Source organism: Simochromis diagramma, unplaced genomic scaffold, assembly GCF_900408965.1.
Source record: "Simochromis diagramma unplaced genomic scaffold, fSimDia1.1 OVJJ01000717.1, whole genome shotgun sequence".
Classification (NCBI taxonomy): domain Eukaryota; kingdom Metazoa; phylum Chordata; class Actinopteri; order Cichliformes; family Cichlidae; genus Simochromis; species Simochromis diagramma.
This window is the reverse complement of record NW_024387503.1, coordinates 2,597,384-2,617,894: the sequence shown is the minus strand read 5'-3', so window position 1 is coordinate 2,617,894 and position 20,511 is coordinate 2,597,384. Positions and strand designations below refer to the sequence as shown.

The 20,511-nt window shown below is 42.5% G+C and overlaps 1 protein-coding gene across 2 annotated transcripts in view; it reads right to left on the bottom strand.

Moving 5' to 3' along the window:
• The window catches only part of adarb2 (adenosine deaminase RNA specific B2 (inactive)), a 212,361-nt gene that overhangs the window by 74,527 nt on the left and 117,323 nt on the right, over nt 1-20,511 (bottom strand). For both annotated transcript variants that reach the window (XM_040018694.1, XM_040018695.1), the window contains 2 exons: nt 3,343-3,429; nt 1,508-2,442 (listed from right to left, as the gene is read on the bottom strand). In XM_040018694.1, the coding sequence (XP_039874628.1) occupies nt 1,508-2,442; nt 3,343-3,429 (1,022 nt within the window). The remainder of the gene's footprint in view (nt 1-1,507; nt 2,443-3,342; nt 3,430-20,511) is intronic.

Genomic DNA, 20,511 nt, shown 5'->3' with positions numbered 1-20,511 from the left:
GGCAACCACCCCCACATTACGTGTCACATCTGCAGTGTAGTCAACCACTGCCCGTGCAATCAGTGTTTGGCAAGAAGACTGACTCAAATGTGAACATAGTGAGAGCGTATAAGAGCCGGAGGGCTTTGCATTAAGGTTACGCAACATGTAACACATTATATATCCATGAACACACGCCTGGCCACATGTTTATTCACGCACGCATGAATATTATATTAACGCCTTTGTCCTTCAACGCCAATGAAAATAAAACGTTTCTCGAGCCTGGCAGACGGCACAGCTGACTTTCAAGAAATTCCACAAGCGAGTGCTTTCTGGAACTAAACGGGTGCGGCAAATCCTCTTAAAATCCTTTTAGACACCGTGGCAGTGGGGAGAAAAAGAAAGTTTCTCCCAGGCAAACATGTGCAGGTTTGTTGGGTTGATGTTGGGCTCTGGGGAAGGACACTTTTGCCAGTTTATTTCTTCAAGGCTAGGGAAGAATATTAACACAACACATACCCTACAGGGCGCGTTGTGTGTCGACACAAAAGTCTTCAAGGGAAGACTTTAGGGAGACGACGCTTTGGATGTGAACAGCTTAATTTTTTCAATTCAAGACCTCGAGACGGTGGTTTTACATGTTCTTTCTGCTGGGGTGACCTGGACAGCTTGGCTGCAGAGTTCCTCGCTATGCAAACAATAGTAAACAATGAAAATCAGTGTGACTATCTACTCAGGGCAGTTTTACTTGAGATAAAGTCCTGCAGCTGCAATGGAGTTTTAAATGGCTGTCAACAAGTGCCAGCCGATCCAGCCACCGTGTCTTTAGGCTCTCCAATTTCCTCAAGTTTCTCACAAACTAGTTTCCTCGCTCTGATTGCTATTTACATATTTGGGTAAATGAGCATGGGATTGGTCTCAGTGGTTTGTTTGTCGATTTGCTCTTTGCTTTTCTATTTCCTTTGGGCAACAGATTGAATTAATGTTTGTAGACACTGTGATGCCACACATGAGGAAACAGGAGATTTTGCAAAATTACAAAACTCACCCAATTACAGCTCTGCAAACACATAAGACTGACGAAAAAAAGGAGAAAAAAACCTCATTTGGGTTTGTGACAAAGATTTCTCATGTGTCAGAGGCACGGGGACAATAATTAGCTTCATTTACATGCTTTTCTATTAAACAGGCCAACAAACAGATATTTGTTTACCCTAGATGAAGGCTTCGCAGAGCACACACCCATGAGCAGATGTGCAAAAAAAAATGACGCATCTTTAGCTTTTGCTGTAAGACCTATTTTGGACAACAGATAAATGTCAGCTTGCTCACACATTTCTTTATTTCTGCTTGAATCGGGCTCTCTTTAGCTCCTATCTCCTTTCCTCCTTAATTACTTGTTGGAAGGTGTTTGGATTTTCACCGCACGCCTGCTGTTTTGGTCATTACAGGCCCCTGTCGGAAGTGGAGTGTCTGCCAAAGAAGCTTAGCAAAAGACAGGCGCTGGGGATGTGTCTGCACTCACCTGGGGTAAATGAGGACAACTCTGCCTGCTGGCTTTGAGACCTGTTCTCCCCTCGGGGGCCGTCCTGATGTTGAAGAGGGCCTGAAGAGCATACTGGGCTGCCTGATTCTTGGCCAGCTTCTTGCTGCGGCCGTAGCCCTCAAAAATCCTCCCGTCCACACGCACAGCCATCACAAAGCTGCGCAATCGTCGGCCTTCGGCTCGCTCCGAAAGACAGGCGTAGCGCAAGCCCGGCCGCAGCTCATTGAGCACAGCCATGGGGCTCTTAGGGGCCTCGGACTCTTGGACAATTCCACCGAGCCTCTGCTGCGCCTGCACCATCAGGTCCAAGGTGTGGCGCAGCAACCGCCCGTGTCTGAGCAGCTCGCTGGAAAGCAACTCGCTTTCGGTTTCCGAGTTGCAGAGCGAGAGGCGGTCGGAGCACGACGAAGACTCAAACTCCTTAAAGAGCGTGTCGGGGAAGTCGGCCTGGTCTGAGGTGAAGTCGGCTGAAGGGTTTGAAATGTTTCCCATGGCTAGGTGGGCCTGAGGAGCATTGGGGAACTGGATGAAGGACTTGAGGGCCAGCTCTGCGGCCCTCATCTTGGCTTTCTTCTTCGTGGGGCCTGTGCCCTCAAAGGTCAGCCCGTTGACTTCCACAGCGATGGAGAAGACGGGAGCGTGGACAGGGCCCGTCTGAGACACCATCCGGTACTGCAGGCCGGGCCGCAGCTCATTCAGCTGCACCAGCGCGTTCTTTGGAGCCTCAGACCAGGACAGTTTCTTATAGATCAGACGGAGTTGACACAGGTGCCCGTTATTGTCTTCCTCCAGTGGCCGTTTCCTCTTCAGACCAGAACTCCCGCTTCTTGTTGACTGACACTCCCCGGGCCCTATGGAGCGATCCTCTAAGTTACCAATATTGCGGTTTTCCTTCACCTCTGCACTGCTGGTGCCTGCGATAAAAGGAAAAACAATGTCATTGCAAGTGATAAGAAAATAGTCAAAACACAAGAGTGAAAAGAGGCACGTTTATCCTGACTGAACAAGACGAATCAAGAAAAATCTCTCAAGGCAGATTGAGCCACTCGATACACAATGAAATGGTAATGAACACGTCTGCAATCGTCTCCCTGAGCCGAGCCCACTTCATACCACGGGGCTCTATCATATTTAAGTATTTTAAAACCCCAAATACAAATCCCCTAAAATGGCGATGTTATCTGCCAAATCATCCTGTAATCTGCCTCCAAATTAGTTCTGAATCTGTGTCGCAAGTGGGGAAACACTGGTCCCCGTGGCCAATGCAAAGCATCAATCCTATTTGTAATAGGGGGTGGGGATCTCGTCGAGTGGCAGGCATTCCGAGAAAAGGATGAGAGAAATGTCTGCAGCCCGCTTTATTTCACACTTCTTATCCTCTGTGAGAGCAAAGTCTGAACAGCTGTGATACGCTCTTCAAACCTAGTTACAGGGGTAGTGGTGGCGTATTGCATTTCTGATGGGAAATGAACAAAAACAGGGTGTTCAGATCCTGCCAGAAGAATGTTAATGGTGGCATGGGAGCCATTCATTGGTGGGCAGATTGTAGGTCTAGATGATAGCGTATGCAGGCATGCATTTACCTATCTAATGACTTAATTATCATGAACACTCGGATTTAATATTTAATCGCTCGCTTTTAAAGGAATACAGAATTTTAACGTGCAAGCTGACACCAGTGTGTAACCAAAGAGCTCATCTGCCAAATAATTAATTATGCGGGGCGACAGAGAGATCATTTCCATATTAGGCCTGCCACTGAGAGAGGTAGCGTGTGCGCTGACAGAGAGAAGGAAAAAGACGCAGCAGCTTACTTAAACTGTCCTCGTCCTCTGTGCTGCTGGTCCCAGGGCTTATGTACTTGAAGGGAGCGATCAATGCCGACAGCATACTGACTTTCTCTGGAGGGGAGACAAGAGACACGCAGAGTCAACAACAGGGCAGCGGAGGAGATGTTTTGATAGTTTTATCGATTAAAGCCGCGGATCATCATCGGCCCCAACACGGGGCCAGAGATGAAGCATAAGCGAGCAGAACTATGCACACAAGCCTGTCACCCATGCATGGAGCGCAGTGCGCACACACGCACGTGGTCAAGTAAAAATCCACACATTCGTCCACTGTGACTCACACTACAACGTTTGCTGTTTTGTGGACTGTCCTATTTTGCTGCTTCATTCACAAAAGTCACCATGGAGCTTAAAGGAAAATATTCAGCGGCGTCGCCAGAGAAAATGCAACATTAGACGCAACAAAGCAGCTTTCTAAATCAAAGTGGTCCGTTCAGATTTTAGACAGGACAATATCACAGCTGTGGGCAGGAAAGGACTTCTTGAGCCGTTACTCTAATAATATGTGTAAGCTGTTGTGTCCAAATATGCCAAAAAAAGTTATGCAATCTACTCTCTCATCCACACATCTAAAATCATTAGGCTTAATTATGAACGCTGTTTCGGGCCACTGTAATCAGACCCAGATCGATATATTGGATTTGTCAGTATTAGTATATCCAACAGACCGTTTAGCAAAAAGAAAATAATGCAAGTTATAATTAAATATTTGCTCATGATATAGTTCAGCAAAGCTCTTTTGTTTCCAGTACTGTCAACATTATGCAGCACATATAGCATATATAATATTTTGGGGTTTTTTAGTAATAATTTTAAGTAATAATTCAAATCCAAAGGACCCCGCCTTTTTGTCCAGTGGCCCTAATCCTCGTCCATACCCGCTTAACAAGTGGGCCAGTCAGAAGGACTATATGCACACATACAAACACGCATACAGCAATAACTAACATGTATATGCTTATGTATTATAAATCCCCATTCTTTTGATTTTCATACACATTATGCTCATTTCCCCATCCCTCTGTGAACGCCATGTTACAGTCTCCATTTATAAACAACCAAGTTTTTGTCATCTGACTATAATCAGTGATACAACGAAGATTTTAAGACTAGCAAGACAAATTAACCACTCGTGTCTGCGCCATACAAAACCTGCCCGCAGGTTTTTTTTTTCCATATCAGTAGTAGTCGTAGCAGTCGCAATAATTGTGTCAGCACTGCTCAGAATCGCAGAACTGTGACTAGGCATTTGATTTTTCTCGCGCGCCCTCATGAGGGATAATAACAAGATTTTTTTTATCTAATATTGTCAGGTTTGCTACTGTCTGCTGGATCACACCGATAAGCAATCTTCACTTTGCTGTCAGTGCTACAATTTTCATGTAATGTGGCATGTGAGATTCAAGTCACAGTGAAAAACGGCTCAATTAATTAAACCAAAATGCAAAATAACCAACGTCTCTTCTTTGATTCTTCTTTCATTTTCAGGCATTTTAACCATTTGAAATCTTCCACACTCATGCGCCACACCTATGATGATAAACTCTCTTTATCTACCACAGCGCTCTCCTGTTCCTCCCTGGGGCCCGCTGCTGTCCAGGTGTGCGTGTTGTTTACTGTATGAAGCCCTATTAGAGCCATTGCTTGGTCTAGTGCACTCCATGCAGCGCTGAGCAGAATTGACAGACCAGTCTGGCTCCTTAATTAAACCTCCCCTCTCTTCTCAACACCACCTAATGATCAATAGAAGACAAATGTAAGGGAGAGGCATCAGGACGGGAGGAAAGACAGGGCTGTACAAAAAGTACAATGAGGTGATGAAGAGGGAGAAATAAAGGCAGAATGAATGGATGTCAGTGTGTGCAGGGTTAGAGGGTGAGCCAGAGGTCACGATGCATCCCAGGCCCTTTGTGTCTCCGCCCCAGCATTCAGGCCCGGGGCCGCAACAGTTTAACGTTGCTAAATGCTGCCTAAATGGGACGCAGCATTACAGTGCAGTAAACACATTTTGATAAGAGCACAAGGTTGTGAATGAGCTCGGCCCCCAGTGCTCTTTCTCTTCTCGCAGCTCAACAGCACTAGCGGGGCTCAATGAGTCACTCTGACACACATGGTTACACTCTAAACACTGAGGCTGGAGCTGTGCTAGTCCTCGTGGGCCAACATCACAATACACGCATTTGCATTCTGACCTAATTACGGACCGAAGCCCAACACAGGCAGCAATTTGGGCCTAAATGACTCCCTTGGCCAGTGTCATTATACAGGCCATTTTCAAATCAGTCTATATTGTTTTTAAACCCCCTAAAGCCCCATTTACAGTAAGAAAACACACACACACACACACACACATACGACTGTCTGCTGTATTTATAAATGTGGAAAAATTAGTGTTTTTAAGGGTCTGTTGGCTGGTACAGCATATCTTAGCTCATTCTTGCATTTATACACAAATGTCTCCGGCGCCTTTGTAGCGTGAAAGACAAATGTTCACTTCAAGCATGAAATTGGAGAGCACAGCGAGGCCAGCAATTAACACTCAGGAGCCCGAGCTTTCACACTGGGGCCCCAAACGCCTGTAATCTATATTTGATAATCCTGTTCCACCAAGGGGTCTTAACAACCCACTCATCAGCTATTGCCAAGTGAAAAGCCCCACTGGGCAATGAGACACCAAGGCTTTGCATAAACAGACTGAAAATCGAGAGCCGCTCTGACATACGAAAGTGCATCCTCCTTTAGAAATACGAGGCTAACATTCGGAGCGCTCAAATCTGGAGGTTTACAATGGAGAGGAGACGGCAGCTGTTAATACTGTGCTGTGATTGTAGGATCCAGGTCTGCCAGTGATAAATGCACTAACCCAGCATTCTTTAGGAGGAAAATCTTTGGCTTGTAAAATGAAGTCTGACTAAAGAGAAAATGCTTATTATGGCTTAGTTGATTGATGACCTGCATATATGTTTTCCTAATTAGTTTATGTTTACAATTAGCAGTTTGAAATCTTCCTTAATACAGCGTGATGTTCACTTTGTAAACTGTGGGTTCACTTAAATAGGCAATAAAGCAGGATATGCTTTAATCACTGTCACTGACAAGTGGCTACAATACAGGTATCACAGTTTGATTACATTTCCTAAAATGAAATCCACAGTTCAGTTGTTCTTACATGTAGATAGGGTTTTAACCCTCTCGAGGCAGGCGTTGCAGATTTGCAACAGTTACAAACTAACAACCTGATTACCCCACATACATATTTTATTAGTTTTTATTACTCAGAAGTGCCACTGCAGGACTTGGTTGTGCATTAGCAACAAAAAGTTTAATTTGAGCCTGAGAGGGTTAAAGGCCATTGCAACCCAATTTTACCATCATAGTTGTTATTAGTTTTATTAAGGGACAAACTTTTTTTGAGTCACATTTATAGATGGTTCAAAGGACTGATAAAGCAACTGTGACCTCACCCGCTGGGACGTGAAATCCTGTCATTAAGTCAGGAGATGAGGTGTTTGAAACCGGATGTACCAGGTGAGGGATGTGTCAGACTGTGAAACCACGTGATCTTGGCTAACAACTTGTGATGGGCAAGTTGTTAACGTTCTCATGCCAAAGTGTAACAGATCATGTCATGTGACAAATTGAAGGTATGTTACGCTTTCGGCCACCCAACACATTTCTAGGTTATGTGTTCGGAAACGTCAGGAAACATGAGAACCGTTTGGAATGAATCTACACATGTACATTTCTTTTACTTTCTCAACATGAATCGCTTTGGATAACACCATGTAATATGATTAAGACTGTACTTAAGGTTAGGAATAAGGTTAGGGAAACGTGTGTTACCACTGGGAGCGTCAATCCGGCACGTATCATAGAGAAGGTAACCTTCCGCGCTCTTATGGGTTGCCTCGGAACATGACAAATCGTCCGTATTTTATGTGTCGGGAATGAGATCGGTATCCTCATTATGTTAGTTTAATTGAACTAAAATGTTAAAATGGACTTAGCGTTTTATACAGTCAGAATTGCAATGAATACCTGACTGTTTATAAAAGCCAACGCTGAGGGTTGGAGCTACAGGTATCGCCCCCTGGTGAACATTCATAATAATGCAAGTTTAAGGCACTTTCCATTGGCTTTATTTTACAGACCCGGGAGATCTTTTATACTGCCTGTGACCACCCCAATCTTCTTCTCCAGATATTTAAAACGCTAGCCAACCAACCAGTGGGTGAAATCTTTTCTTCTTTTTCTCTTGTTCTTCACCCTCTGCATGTTCTCCTTCCATACATCCATGAATCTTCTCTCTGGACTTCCTTTTTCCCTCCTGCCTGGCAGCTCACTTCCATCCCTTTCCTTATTCCCCCTAACCTGCTGCACATCCTTTCTAACTCAACCTTTTTGTCTAGCCAACCAATAACCAATAAATAGGGCATCTTTTACTTACAGTGTAAATCTTTATTTTCTTCAGCTGCAGTCATGTTGATAAAAAAGCAAGAAAATATATTTTATTTTTCCCCTCCAAACAAATCAGGGAAAAACCTGCTAGTTTATTTCCAATTAATGCTAATGTGATGCAATAGCATTATCATCCAAAGAGTAAATGAGACCTAACGGCATGTAAGTAAAATTAAAATTCTATCTATAATGACCTGATGATGGCACTCGATGAAATGTTAGGTAATCACATCTCGATTGGCTTTATCCTCTGGCCATCGCGATGTTGAAATATTTGTGTGTTGACTAAAACGCTAAAAGCACACACACTGACAGATGAAATATCATCCCTATGCAGTTAATGATGTAAGGAGGAAGCAGATTCAATGCACTGTCCTCCCTGCTTCCTAATGTGCTGGACTTATCACCAGGCTTTATGAAAGCCTGCACAGACCCTTTTATTCTGCATTCAAAGGCTTTTTATTTGAACATTCACAGTCAGAATAGAGGTTTTTGTCTATAGAGCTCCTCCAGTCTGTATAATTTCACACAACCTTCCAAAATAATTCTTTTCACTTTCAGTGGAGCACTGTTCACTTCAAATGTCTCAGGAAGTAGCTATTGAGTAGAAAATATCACTGTGGTTTCAATAACTCTGATGTTGAATCAACTGTGCAGCAGTAAGCAGCACAGTTTAGAGGTCATCTCTGAAATGCCACCTCTGACTGTGTTTTCAAAGGTTCATGAAGCGCCAGCACAAGTGCACTATTCTCTGATTTATAAGTGAGCTCCGTGTAACATAAGAGGCATTTTTTTCCCTCAGTGATTTACAGCTTGTAGTGCTACTGATTTTCCCAGAAATATAGCAGATTTTCACTGCTGATAACAAATTAATTTGCGCAGTTTTAAGTTAATGCTTCAGGAAGTCCATATGGAGGCCAGATTGCCGAGACCACCTGAAAGCTTCTTTAACCGAAATCGCTCTTAAAGCAGCATAAATACTCTTCTTCTGTTAGTTAGCACTGATATGAGATTGAGGCTGACTGTGAGGCCAGCTTCATGTTTCCAAATTATACACCGATTATACCCGTCCAGTATATCGGGGCAAATAAGGTGAATGTGCAACCTTCCCTGTCAAAGCTTCACCTCAAAGCTAAGAGGAAAAATCCCATCTGCTGCGAAGTTCATCAAACGTATCACCGATCACCTCCGCAGATGTGAACCCCGTTACCTTACATGCCCTTCACGGTATCTTTCATCCATCCCTTCTTATTCAGCAGTGAGCCTGAATGAATGAGACAATGCATGCCAATAGTCTCAGCTCACTACGTCCATCCCCCACTGCACCAGGACACAGCGAGAGGAGACGACACTCATTTGTTTCCACCGCGGAAAGGCTGGGAGGTGGAGGAGAGCCAGGTTAGATAGGGAGAGCCTTGGCAGATGGCCAGACGTTCCTGATAGTGACAACCCTGATGATGGTTTCCATTCACAATGAGCTGCCGAACAGGCCCTCTCTTTCTCTCCTCGCACTTCCTGAATCAGTTCTGAGGAGAGGGTAATGAGCCCAATCAGATTTCCCCATGGCTCAGCATAACGAATGGGTCAGATGAGCGACAGGAGACACTAGTGAAACAGGTGCTGGGGGAAATCATTGACTCTCACTCTCTGTTTGACTTTCTCTCTTTCTCTTTCTGTATTTTTCTCTCAAACTCTTCTTAATACTGAATCCACTGAGCCAATAAATGAGAGGCTGTATTGTTTCTTTACAAGCTTGTCTCTAAAGAAGTTTGGACGCAGTGTTAAACGTAAATCAAAGCAGAAACTGACAATCTGTAAATCATGCAGAATCTGTGTTTGACTGAAAACAACACAAAGAAACGCAACTGAGAAATTTGATTTGAAAACGAAAGCTTTGAATTTGATGTCACAAAGAGCTTCAAAAAAACTGGGACAGGGGCATCTTTACCACTGTGTTGCATCACCACTTCTTTTGCCACCGAATGTGTTTCAGGACTGAGGAGCCCAGTGGATGAAGTGTTGGAAGCAGAATTATTCTTATGTTTGCTTAATAAAAGCAATATAAGCTCTTTCATAGGTTTGGCCCCTCCAAATGAATTTTATCCTGCATTTACCGGTGGCTAAAAGGTCTGGAATAGAGGCAACATCTAATAAAGGATGTCACAGATCTCTCCTGATTGGAGGAGTAATTCACCAGAAAGTGTTACGGTCTATTTCATATCTGCTGATTTGGCTTCGCTTCTCCTTTCCCCGCCTTTCTGCCATCATGTACAGTGTTACTCTTCATAGCAACTCAAAGCTCGGACTCAGCAAAAACGCTGAAAACACAGTTCAAGTCCAAAGGCAGTATACTGAGCAGCTGCTCAGGTAACCACTCTATTGGCACATACAGATGCATAGTATAAGTTTTATAGCCAAGGTTAATGGAACGCAGCAATATTATAATAATATAGTGTAGTACAATAATGTTGCCCCTTGTTGTCATGTCTCAGCTGCTTTTTGTTGTAACTTCCTGTTTTACTTTGAAAGCTGGTTTTCTCACATGCTTTCGTCCTTTCCCTCGTCCCGTCCTGCACTCCTTGTTTGTCTGAATGTTTCCACCTGTGTCTTTCCCTTCATCTTTGTCAGGTCATCTCTTTGCCTCCCTGCTTGTTTTTATTTTTCTGACTGATTTCAGGTTGTATATCCTGGAATCTACCTACATTTTTCTTTATGTCTTCAATTAAAAATGATTTGCTCCCTGCCCGTACGCGTGATTTGAGTCCACTAACAGAAAGTTTTCATTATTTGAAACTCAGTCCTTCTTAAATTCATACTTCTAGAGGTTATTGCGGCTGAGTCTACTTTTTGTGTAATTTGGTGTACTTCAGCCTTTTTCCCTGTTTCCTTTCCATAATAATAGATTCTTGACAGCCACCCTTCCACTGACACCGTTTCCGATAAGAAATCAGTACAGCCAGACACATCTCTCAGGTCTTTGCTGGATGTTTTCTTATTTCTGAAGGACATGGCTTTTATCTGCCGAAGACAACTTTTTTGTCCATCTTTCGTCCTCCACTTGTCCAGTTTTCTTACATTTTTAAGGCCAAATCATGCTGACATGTGCCAAGTTTTCAGCTAATGCCTCTTTGGGAAACACCTTGTTGGTGCAAAGCATATAATTTTATACCTGTCAAACTTTGTCACTTTTTCATAGAGTCAGCTAAAGAAATGGAAACAGGATGCTGGTAACAAAGTGCCAAAAATACAATTGAAAATGTGAAAGTTGTCTTTTAAGTGTAGGCAAAACACTGATTCACGCTTTAGTTAGGTATCATTTTCTGCTTGGATGAGTCAAAAGGTTAGTGTTAAGTGGCTTGACAAGGAAACGAACCAAAATAACATCCCTCTGAAAATGGTCTGGCACAAGGACTGGAATGGAAATGAGAGAAAAAGCAGCCAATGTCCAAAGAAAAACTTTGAAAGAGATTCAGAAAGCCTGGGGAACTATTGCTCAATGCCACTTAAAAAAAATAAAAATAAAATCTGGCTCAATGAAGCAAAAGAAAACCTTTGCATAGTATTGCATGAGTTTTACCAGGTCAAACTGTTGGTGTTTCCATTCAGTCACAGGCAATGTTGAAAATCTATATGCGCTGGACATAAATTATAATTTGACTGTATTTTCTGCTAATTATGGAACTTTAATCACAACCTGTAATATTAAACATAAAAAATCTATCAAAAAATTTACAATTAAAAAAACACCAGAATATTATTAAAAACGTCCTTTCTGAGTGTTAGTGATGTCTCATGACACACTCACAAAATGCTGACTTTAAGTGAACTGATTCAATGTAAAATGTCCTTTTAATGTTGGCACGTTAGTAAAATGTGAAATGTAATGTAATGCACTTGATTGGTTTACATTCAGTTTACACCAAGCACATTTTCTTTAATGATCAATTATTTGAATAAATAAACCTTTGATTTTCATTTCTGTTACATTTTACTCAAAACGACTGCTTCACGTTCGCCGAATATGAAGAGTCATTTATAGCGTAATGACACAATACACGAGTGTGCCTGTGTTGTCCACACATGCGGGAAAGGCTTTGTGCTATGCGTCTGCGGGCCTCTGTACACACATCAGTCAAACATCTAAGGGGAAACATGCAGAGGCTGCTTTCATATTGTGTTTTTGCTGTTTGACAGACATAAAAAATGGGCTTTAGCAACATACAGTAACTCCAACAGCACAATCATAAATAACACCAACACTGCTGTGGTCCCCACCCACAGTAGATTTTCTGAATAATCAAACAGCTGTAATGTGGCTGGATGTGTTATTTAGCCTCTGTGCTCAGTGTCTACATTCCTCATATGATTTCTCTCGCGTTGAGCTCCGCGCTTATTTCCTGTGGAGTAAAAACACTCGGCTGTAGAAAGCCCCTCGCATCGACCACTCACAGGATATGGGCTTTTTTTCTTCACGCTCAGGTATCACCGACCTGTCAACACAAATGTGCGTGAACTTCTGTGTTAGAAAGAGGTGTTTTAATCGCTGGTGATGTTCAGTGAGTTGAGAGTGGAGGACAAAAAAGAAAAAAAGGCATGTACAGTATGCTATGAAAATGGGAGTAAAAAATAAAAAGAGTAGGGGGACACTTTAGCACACACTGATGGATATTTAGCACCTGATTAGCAGCAATGAGGACAAAGTAGCCAGGCCATCTGCTTTACATTTGCTCCCCTGGACATGCATGCATGCCAAGGGCAGGCTTCACTGTAGACACCCTTTGCTACACGCTACGTGTCATTTTGTTGTCTTTTTGAGCAGATGTTATGCCGTTTTACAGATTAATGTGACCTTTATCACCTATAGACCTTCATGATCATCAAAGATACATGGTCACCGGTTGTTTTGCAGCTACGCTATGTTCAGTTTGAACAACTTGAACAATGCGCTGCTAGTGGGAATTATCACTTTGTGTTTTAGGCAGATGTATCACGTTCTGTTTTGTTAACTCCAATTTCTGGTTCTCATTAGTGACTGAGGTTGGCAGGTATTACTTTTCATTTAATCATGTTAAAAGCTGCGTGTGCGCGAGACAACCTTTGAGACTTAGACTGATTAAACTTGTGTGGAATTCTTCATAATCTTGCACTTTTCTCATTTGATTTGTTTGCAATTAGTGTCTAACTTCGCCTCCTATGATAATTACAACAAGTAAGAAGATAAAAAATAGAATTAATTAGGAGGGAACAAACTTGAAATATCTGCAAGATGACTCCTTATAAGGATCTAGCAGATAAATCTGCATCAGTAGGCCAGCAAATGATACACCTGTTCCCAAGTCTCCTGAGTTTGCTTCTTTTTAAGGAAGGAGCCTCCACCTTTGGGCTTTAAGCTGTTCTTATTAACTCTCAGTGTCCCTGGACACCAAATTTTAGCACTTCAGAAAAGAATCGTCCCCTGGCTGACTAAGATTTCAGTGCGGACGTTAAGCTTAGGATCAAATCTTCATCCAGGCATGTAATCCAAACCACACAGCCTCATATTAAAAGGCTAACCTCCATGTTGTGGACGAACTCATTTCAGATGTTACCTCAGGTGAGTTCTTGTCATTTTTGGCATCTTTTTCCAGTCATGTGCTCCTGATCTCCGTCCAGTGTATTTTCACTCTTTGTTTCCATCCAAAGTATATATCACAGTTTTGTTTTTAGAACATCAGCTAGCTGGTGCAGCTTATTGGTCCAGGATCAACATTGGCGCTAATCAGTTATGTTGTTATGACTCTTTGGATAATTAACTCTTGTTAATGTATTTTCTTTACTAACTTGTAAAATATAATAACTATCAAGTTATCAAGTTGGGTTTGCTGTTAGCCCAATTTAGCTTATCATGTTGGTTTATTAGTGAGTTTTTAAAAGCACTGGCTAACTTCTTGGCTAATGCTAACTGAATGCTCAGATAATGTCACTGGTCAGTTGCTGATCTTGGAGAATAACAATGTTATTACAATGATGTCCTAACAGCATCAACATGAGATACTTTGCCAACTACCCAACTTAACATTGACTATTAGCTCCACTCGTCAATTTAATGAAGCTGAAAGAATCTGGGCTGATTTTAGCTTTAAATGGCGCCTCTGAGCTTGTTTGTTTCTTGGGCGCTAACAGCATTTGAACCTAGAAATGGCTAAAAACCTCATTCTTAACAAGCAAATGAGGCATTAGCAGGTTGGTCGTTTCACCACGTCTCCTGCCTTTATGCTATGTTTAGCAATTAGCTCATCTTATAGTAAGTAAGAGTATTTCAGAAAAAATCAAAACACAGTCTACTAATTTCTGGTGTACCAACATGCATTTCTTTGGTTTTAGCTCTAATGACTTGGAATCAAACCCCCATAAACACTTTACAGCTTTCTGTCATATAGTCATGGTCACAGCTCTTGCTTTGCAAAGCTTGCTTGAGAGAATAATTTAGAAATCTAGACAGTGAGGAAAGCTAACAGAAGCTAAACACAATTGTCTCCAGTCTGTTTTTGTCACATTTCTTATAACACGAGGAAGAGAGCAGTGCTTTCCTTTTACTGCTTGATCAGAGAGAACAGAAACTGAAATGTGCCTTTTCTGGTCTTCCATCTTCTTATGTAGCTTCTTAATGGGTGCAAATACTTAAACAGTGGGGGCCTGCTGACCAACACTTCTGTGCATGTAAGAAAAGATAAGATTCGGCTGAACCTGAAAATTCATGATCAGCGCTGGCAGGTTGAAACTAAGGTGGCGCAGAATACAACACTGTGGAGAAGAACTCCAGCGGACTGTTTAATCATATTGTGGCACATGGCAAAATCTGATGCCGTTATCTCTTTCTCTCACTTTTTAAATTTTTTTACATTTGCTCTTCCATTTTGACAGCGAGACACAGAACACACTCCTCTGCTCCTCAGAGGCGACTCGCCACGCTCGAGTGTCATTGCAGGAGCCTGCTCAGAGTGTGTGACGGCTGTCGTAGAGACCCGGCAGACGGTGGAATGGTACGGCGTGGGGGGAAGGCTTATGATCACGCCACCGCCTAACACTCACGCTCACAGCTCCTCAAGCACTCACCTCTGAGAGCCGTGCTTGCTTTCAGTGCTTGGATACAGCTGGAGAGCACCCTCCTGATAAAAGCCTTTTAATGTCATTTCTCAAATGCGAACTGTGTGAAGTGTGCATTTTCGATGTAAGAAAAAATATATAAATTTTTCACTTTGGATCCCGCGCTGTGAAGACCAAGTACGCTGCTTTTGGATGCCATTCAGTTTGACTGCAAAAGCTTTTAGCGCTAAAATAGCAACATCGTAACAATAGTAACTTAGAGTGCTGGAAAGGCCTTTATGAAAACAGCCAAGTGTATAAAACACGCGAGCAACAAATCATCCTAAAAATGAACTTGGCTCCAGCTGAAATGTCAGTGTGGCCTTGAGATCGAGCAGTGGCAGCAAGAAGCTGAATGAATCCTACAAGTCAAGAGTCTGTTCCTGTGAATACATCTCGGCAATTAAAAGCAAACAGGCAAATCTTTTTTTTTCGCTTAAAAACTTCTACACGGATCACGATCGCCACCTGATAAGTGTCGGATTTAATGCGCACTCGCTTCCTTCCATAACTGAATATTAATGTAGGCTGTCATCCATGAGAATGACTCATTTACGAGCGAGCGGAGAGAGCCGGAGACTCAAACCTGGATGAGGTTTGTCGCCCCGCTCGTTTGATAACAAGCACTCAAGTGTATTTACAAGGCAGAGCAGGCGAGATAAGTCTGCGGCGTAATGACACTAAGCAGGTCAGGAATGTCTCTGCCTCTCAGTGTGCTGGTGCTCATCTCCCTCCTACAGTTATCCTTCTTTCTGTCAGCGAGCCGCGCGGGCTCGCTGTCATCGGCGCCGATGCAAAGCATTCTCCAGCTCGACTTGAGAAGCCTTGTCTCTCCGCTTTCATCACATTCGTTTACTCAGAGCCGAAACTCTGGCCTGTCGCCGCGCTCGGGAGAGAGAGCAAAAACGTGTTGCACTGACACGGCACTCAAGACGGTGATGTGACCCCCGCATGTGGTCTCCAATCTCAGGGTGTGTGGGTGTCAATAGGTAGGTGTGAGGTTAGATACAAATTGGCCTGCTCGTGTCAAACCCCTGCAGTCACCAGCTCAAGCCTGGACGGCAGCTGGAGCCGAAAAGCAACACTCTGAGCGGAGGGAAGGTGTGAGGGAGAAAAATAGCTGAAAGGAGTCTGACTTTTGGTTGCAACTTCATATGAAACACAATTTATCTGTATGGAGATCTAAAATAAATTTGTTTTTCCTGCTTCTATTCGCTTTCCCTTCTTCCCTCACCTGTCCCCTCCGCGTCCTGTTTAGTCACCTGCACCCTGTCCCGTCCTCTCCGGCGCTCATACAAATCTGCGAGCGCCTGTGTGATCCTCCCCCGCCACTGTTTTTATGCCTCACATTATGACACATATAATCAGGCTGGCTGTTTGCACTACTTTGTTCAGCACAAATTGCTGCACCGATGGTCGCGGCAAAGCACAGATGGGACGTGGACAGTTTTTCATCGGCTGTTCCATACCACAGAGCCCAACACATCTGGTATGCAGCGAGAAGCATCTTTGCACTAATTTGTTTGTCACTATATATTGAAGGGACTATCTGTCATCCTGCCATGCTTTGGTTGCGGCATGATGTTTGAAGAACATGGCTAGTCAGAAGTTTCAGGCAGCCTGGCTGGTTGGCCACTCGGGACTCTCTCACACACACACACACGCACGCACACACACACCAACGCACACACACACACACTCCCTCTGAGTGCAAGGAGGAGAAGGGGAAATAGAAAAGGTACGGAGAGTCTGCAAGTTTTTGCTTTAAAGCAGATCTCAGTACCCATAAAAAAGAGAATTTGAAGAGCTCAGAAGTGCTAACTGTGGGTGTGACTACAGGAAGACCAATCTGAGTGATAATTGACTGAGATGCTGTTGTCATGTCTGGCGAGTTTTCCTTTCTCCAATGGCAAGTACTCAGTTGTGCAGGTGCAAATTTTAGTGGGGACGCAGGGGACGTGCTGCTTCCAATATTTAGAGCATGCAGGAAGTTTTGAACAGGAAAAGAAACTTTTTAAGACATGTCTGTGTTAATAAAGTCCAGGGTTTAAAATGCGTTAAGGTATAACTTAATGGAACAGTTGCTACATGCATATTCTGGTGGTTAAAGATGCAATTTCATGTGTATAGCACTAAATCACAATAACAGTGACCTATAGACACTTTACATTGTAAGGCAAAGACCCCACAATAATACAGAGATGACCCCCTATCAGCAAGCACTTGGTAACAGTGGGAAAGAAAAAAAAAAGCTTTTTTAATAAGAAGAAACCTCTGGCAGAACCAGGCTCAGGGAGGGGCAACTACAGGCCTAACACGCCTTACTAACATGGGGCTACTAAGCCATGATTGGGCAATAGCTGTTCAGTGAAGGCACTTGGCGAAAGGTCAACTTCATGTCACACAAAATTTGAGACACTGAAATCTCAGATTTCTTAAAGTCCCTTCTTTCTCTCTCCAAGTTTTCTTTCCATTTCTAAACTTCATTTTTTCAACAGAAACTCAGAAGGTCTGGACTAAATTCATATCTTGACATTCTTTAGCTGGATGCCGATATAAGATATATACCTCGATATTATTTTTAAAGCCATAAAGTAAGAACAAAAAGAGAGTTCTTAGTCAAAGCTGTGTCCCAAATCTCTCACAGGCACTTTTATTAACATACAGCTTAGATGCACATGAAGAAATTACTCAGAAATAAATTAGCAGCATTTATTAAAATCATGCTCCATAAATAAAATAAAACAATGTTGTATTTCGGCATAACAAAAAGCTCACAACTGTGCAGTCAAAATGTAAACTAAAAGACGCTGAGCACAATAACAAAGACAGATTTCACAGCTGCTCTGTTCCCGAGTTCTACTGACTGAGTTTGAAATCCTCTTTGTAACCACGTCTCTTACAGGTGCCATTTGTGGTCCTTATACACACACAGTACGGTAATATTACGTTGAAGCACAGTACAATGTTTTCTTTTTACCGACCAGCTCCTCTTTGATAGCTGCCGTGTACATCTTGTCGTTGCCTGCAGGTGAAGCGATGGGCGAGGGGGAGTTGTGTTCAGTGAAGGAGAGGCGAGGCAGAGTAAGGTTTGCATAGAGACACAAGTGGACGAAAGAGAGGCAAACTTGCGGCCCCACAAGCATAATTAGTACTTATAATTAACGTAACATAGACTATATCAATATAAACAATATTGTCACATATCATCTCGTATAAAAATATATCGATATAGTTAAAAACTCGATATATCGCCCAGCCCTAGTCTGGACCGATGTTTTTTACAGCTCACTTTCTCATTCTATGCTCTACATTCAGTGTTGTTCTAAGTCAGTTAAACAGCTGTTTGATGCTGATGTATTCAGGCTTGAAAATTAGCCTCAGACTGGTCATTTGTTAGTTGGTCCCTGTTAACGTCAAGTGACGTCATAGTCACCTAGCACTGATCTACTGGATGCTATTGGAAAGAGTGCACACAGTCCATATTTAGTTCCTGGAGAACTCGAAATATGGAAGGTAGCGTTGGCGCACAGTTTTGGTGATGTTTTTACACCAAATAGGATAAACGCAGAAATGAAGACTGGAGAAGAGGCTGGACATGTTGGAGCTTTTGAATGAAATGTAAATGGAAATCTATTTTTCAGGGAGAAGAAGAAAAAACACTGTTATCTGACGACAAGCACTTTCCTTGGCTACTTCTGAATGACATTAATGTTGCAGGGGAGGATGAAGCGGTGGCAATGCTGCCTGCAAAGGGATTTATAAAATTTTAGGGCACTCAGTATCTTAGAAATATCACTTTTATATGTACATAAATTGGAAAGGGAAAAGCTCCGTCTTCTTCCTTTAAGGCTTGGGTTAGCTCAATCTAGGTCTGGGTAACTTAAAAATATTTTCCAATTTGCCAAAATTCATGTAGAGAAGGCTGAAAATGACATGAGCAGGCAGAGTAGGGAAATGTGATTTCCTGTAATTCAAAGGACTGAAATGTAGGGGTTTTTATGAATCGGCACAACCCGAAGAGATTGTAAGCTTTGTAGACGGAGGAAGCGTACGAGATTACTCGCATTCGTAGTGTTGTAAAATCTAAATTGAGACATTAAGGTAAAAATCCCCCATACACTGTAAAAACGCACATTGTTCACTGTTTGGAGCATTTAGAGGCTCTGGAGAGAAAACACGCTTAATTCCAACAAATGATTTGTGTGTGGCATTCATGCAAACATCATTGTGCAGCTGGTTTAATGCACAGCTGGTTTAAAAAGAAAAGAAATGAAAGCCTTCACATGAAATGGATGTACAGTCAAGCAGAAATGAAGAGAACAAGGGGAGCTATATTCAGTTCTTGAACTGAGACCAGTTCTTGGGAAGCGTGCTGAATAATGGAGTGGTGTAATGTGGCACGCAGACATGCTAAAAGGTTTTTGCTGTCTTTCTTTGATTTGGTGCCATTGAGATGTATGTACTTGTGTCGTCATGAAACATAATCCTTAGTGCTCTCTGTCCTCATGTACTGAAGCCGAGTATCTTCAGCATCGCCGGGCTTTAAAACCGTAACTCTCTCTCAGATTTACAGTGATGTTCTCCAGACGTGAAGCAAAGGTCACGAGCCACAGAGGAGAGGTTCTTTGGTTCGCTTTCTGAGCTAAGCTGCGACAGGAAATACTTAACAGCTTCAAAAGCTGCGTCTTTATTTACATAACAAAACAATTACTGCAACTTATATTATCAATTAATCAGCCAATAATTATGTAAATTTAACATCACAGTAAATTACCAAGAAAGCGCACTGAAACTCGAGGCAATGTCTTCTAATAGCTTCTTTTGCTGACCAACAGCTGAAACAGAGACATCCAGTTTTCTGTAGCAGAAGGTTAAAGAACAACATACTGTATATAAAAGATGGACGTGGCTCATTTGAAGCCTCTGCGTCAGATTTTTGACAGCTGGACATATTTGAATGAGATCGGGAAGTGCTGAAGTTACCAAATATTACAAGCATGCATTAGGGATGACTCACCTAAGTTGAAAGACAGATTTGTTGGATACACTGTTAGTGAAATAAACCCCACAGCATGCTAGTTTTAATATTTAAATCAACAAATATCTGCATCAGTCTCAAAAATCCTGTATCCATCGAGCTCTACAGATATACAGATTCCACTGTGCTGTTGTGCTGCAAATTTAATATCACCAACAATTAAGCTTTTCTCAAGGAGACTTCGCTACAACAAACCTGGGACCAGAATGGAGGGGCTGTAGCTCAGAAGGCAGAGCAGGTGGATGGTGGTTTGAATCCTGGCTGCTACAATCTGCATGCCAAAGATCCTTGGGCAAGAGACCAACCTCAAGTTCTTAATGTTGGATAGGAAGCATAAGTGCTTGAAGTGGGTGTAAATGGGAGAATGAGGGATGTTACATAAAGTGCAATTAGAGTATAAAATCAGTATATAAGAACCAGTCCATTTACCATTTACCAGTATGTTGCTAAAAATAAATAATTATTAAAATAAAAATATTCACAAGGGGTTACCACAGCAGGTAGCACCG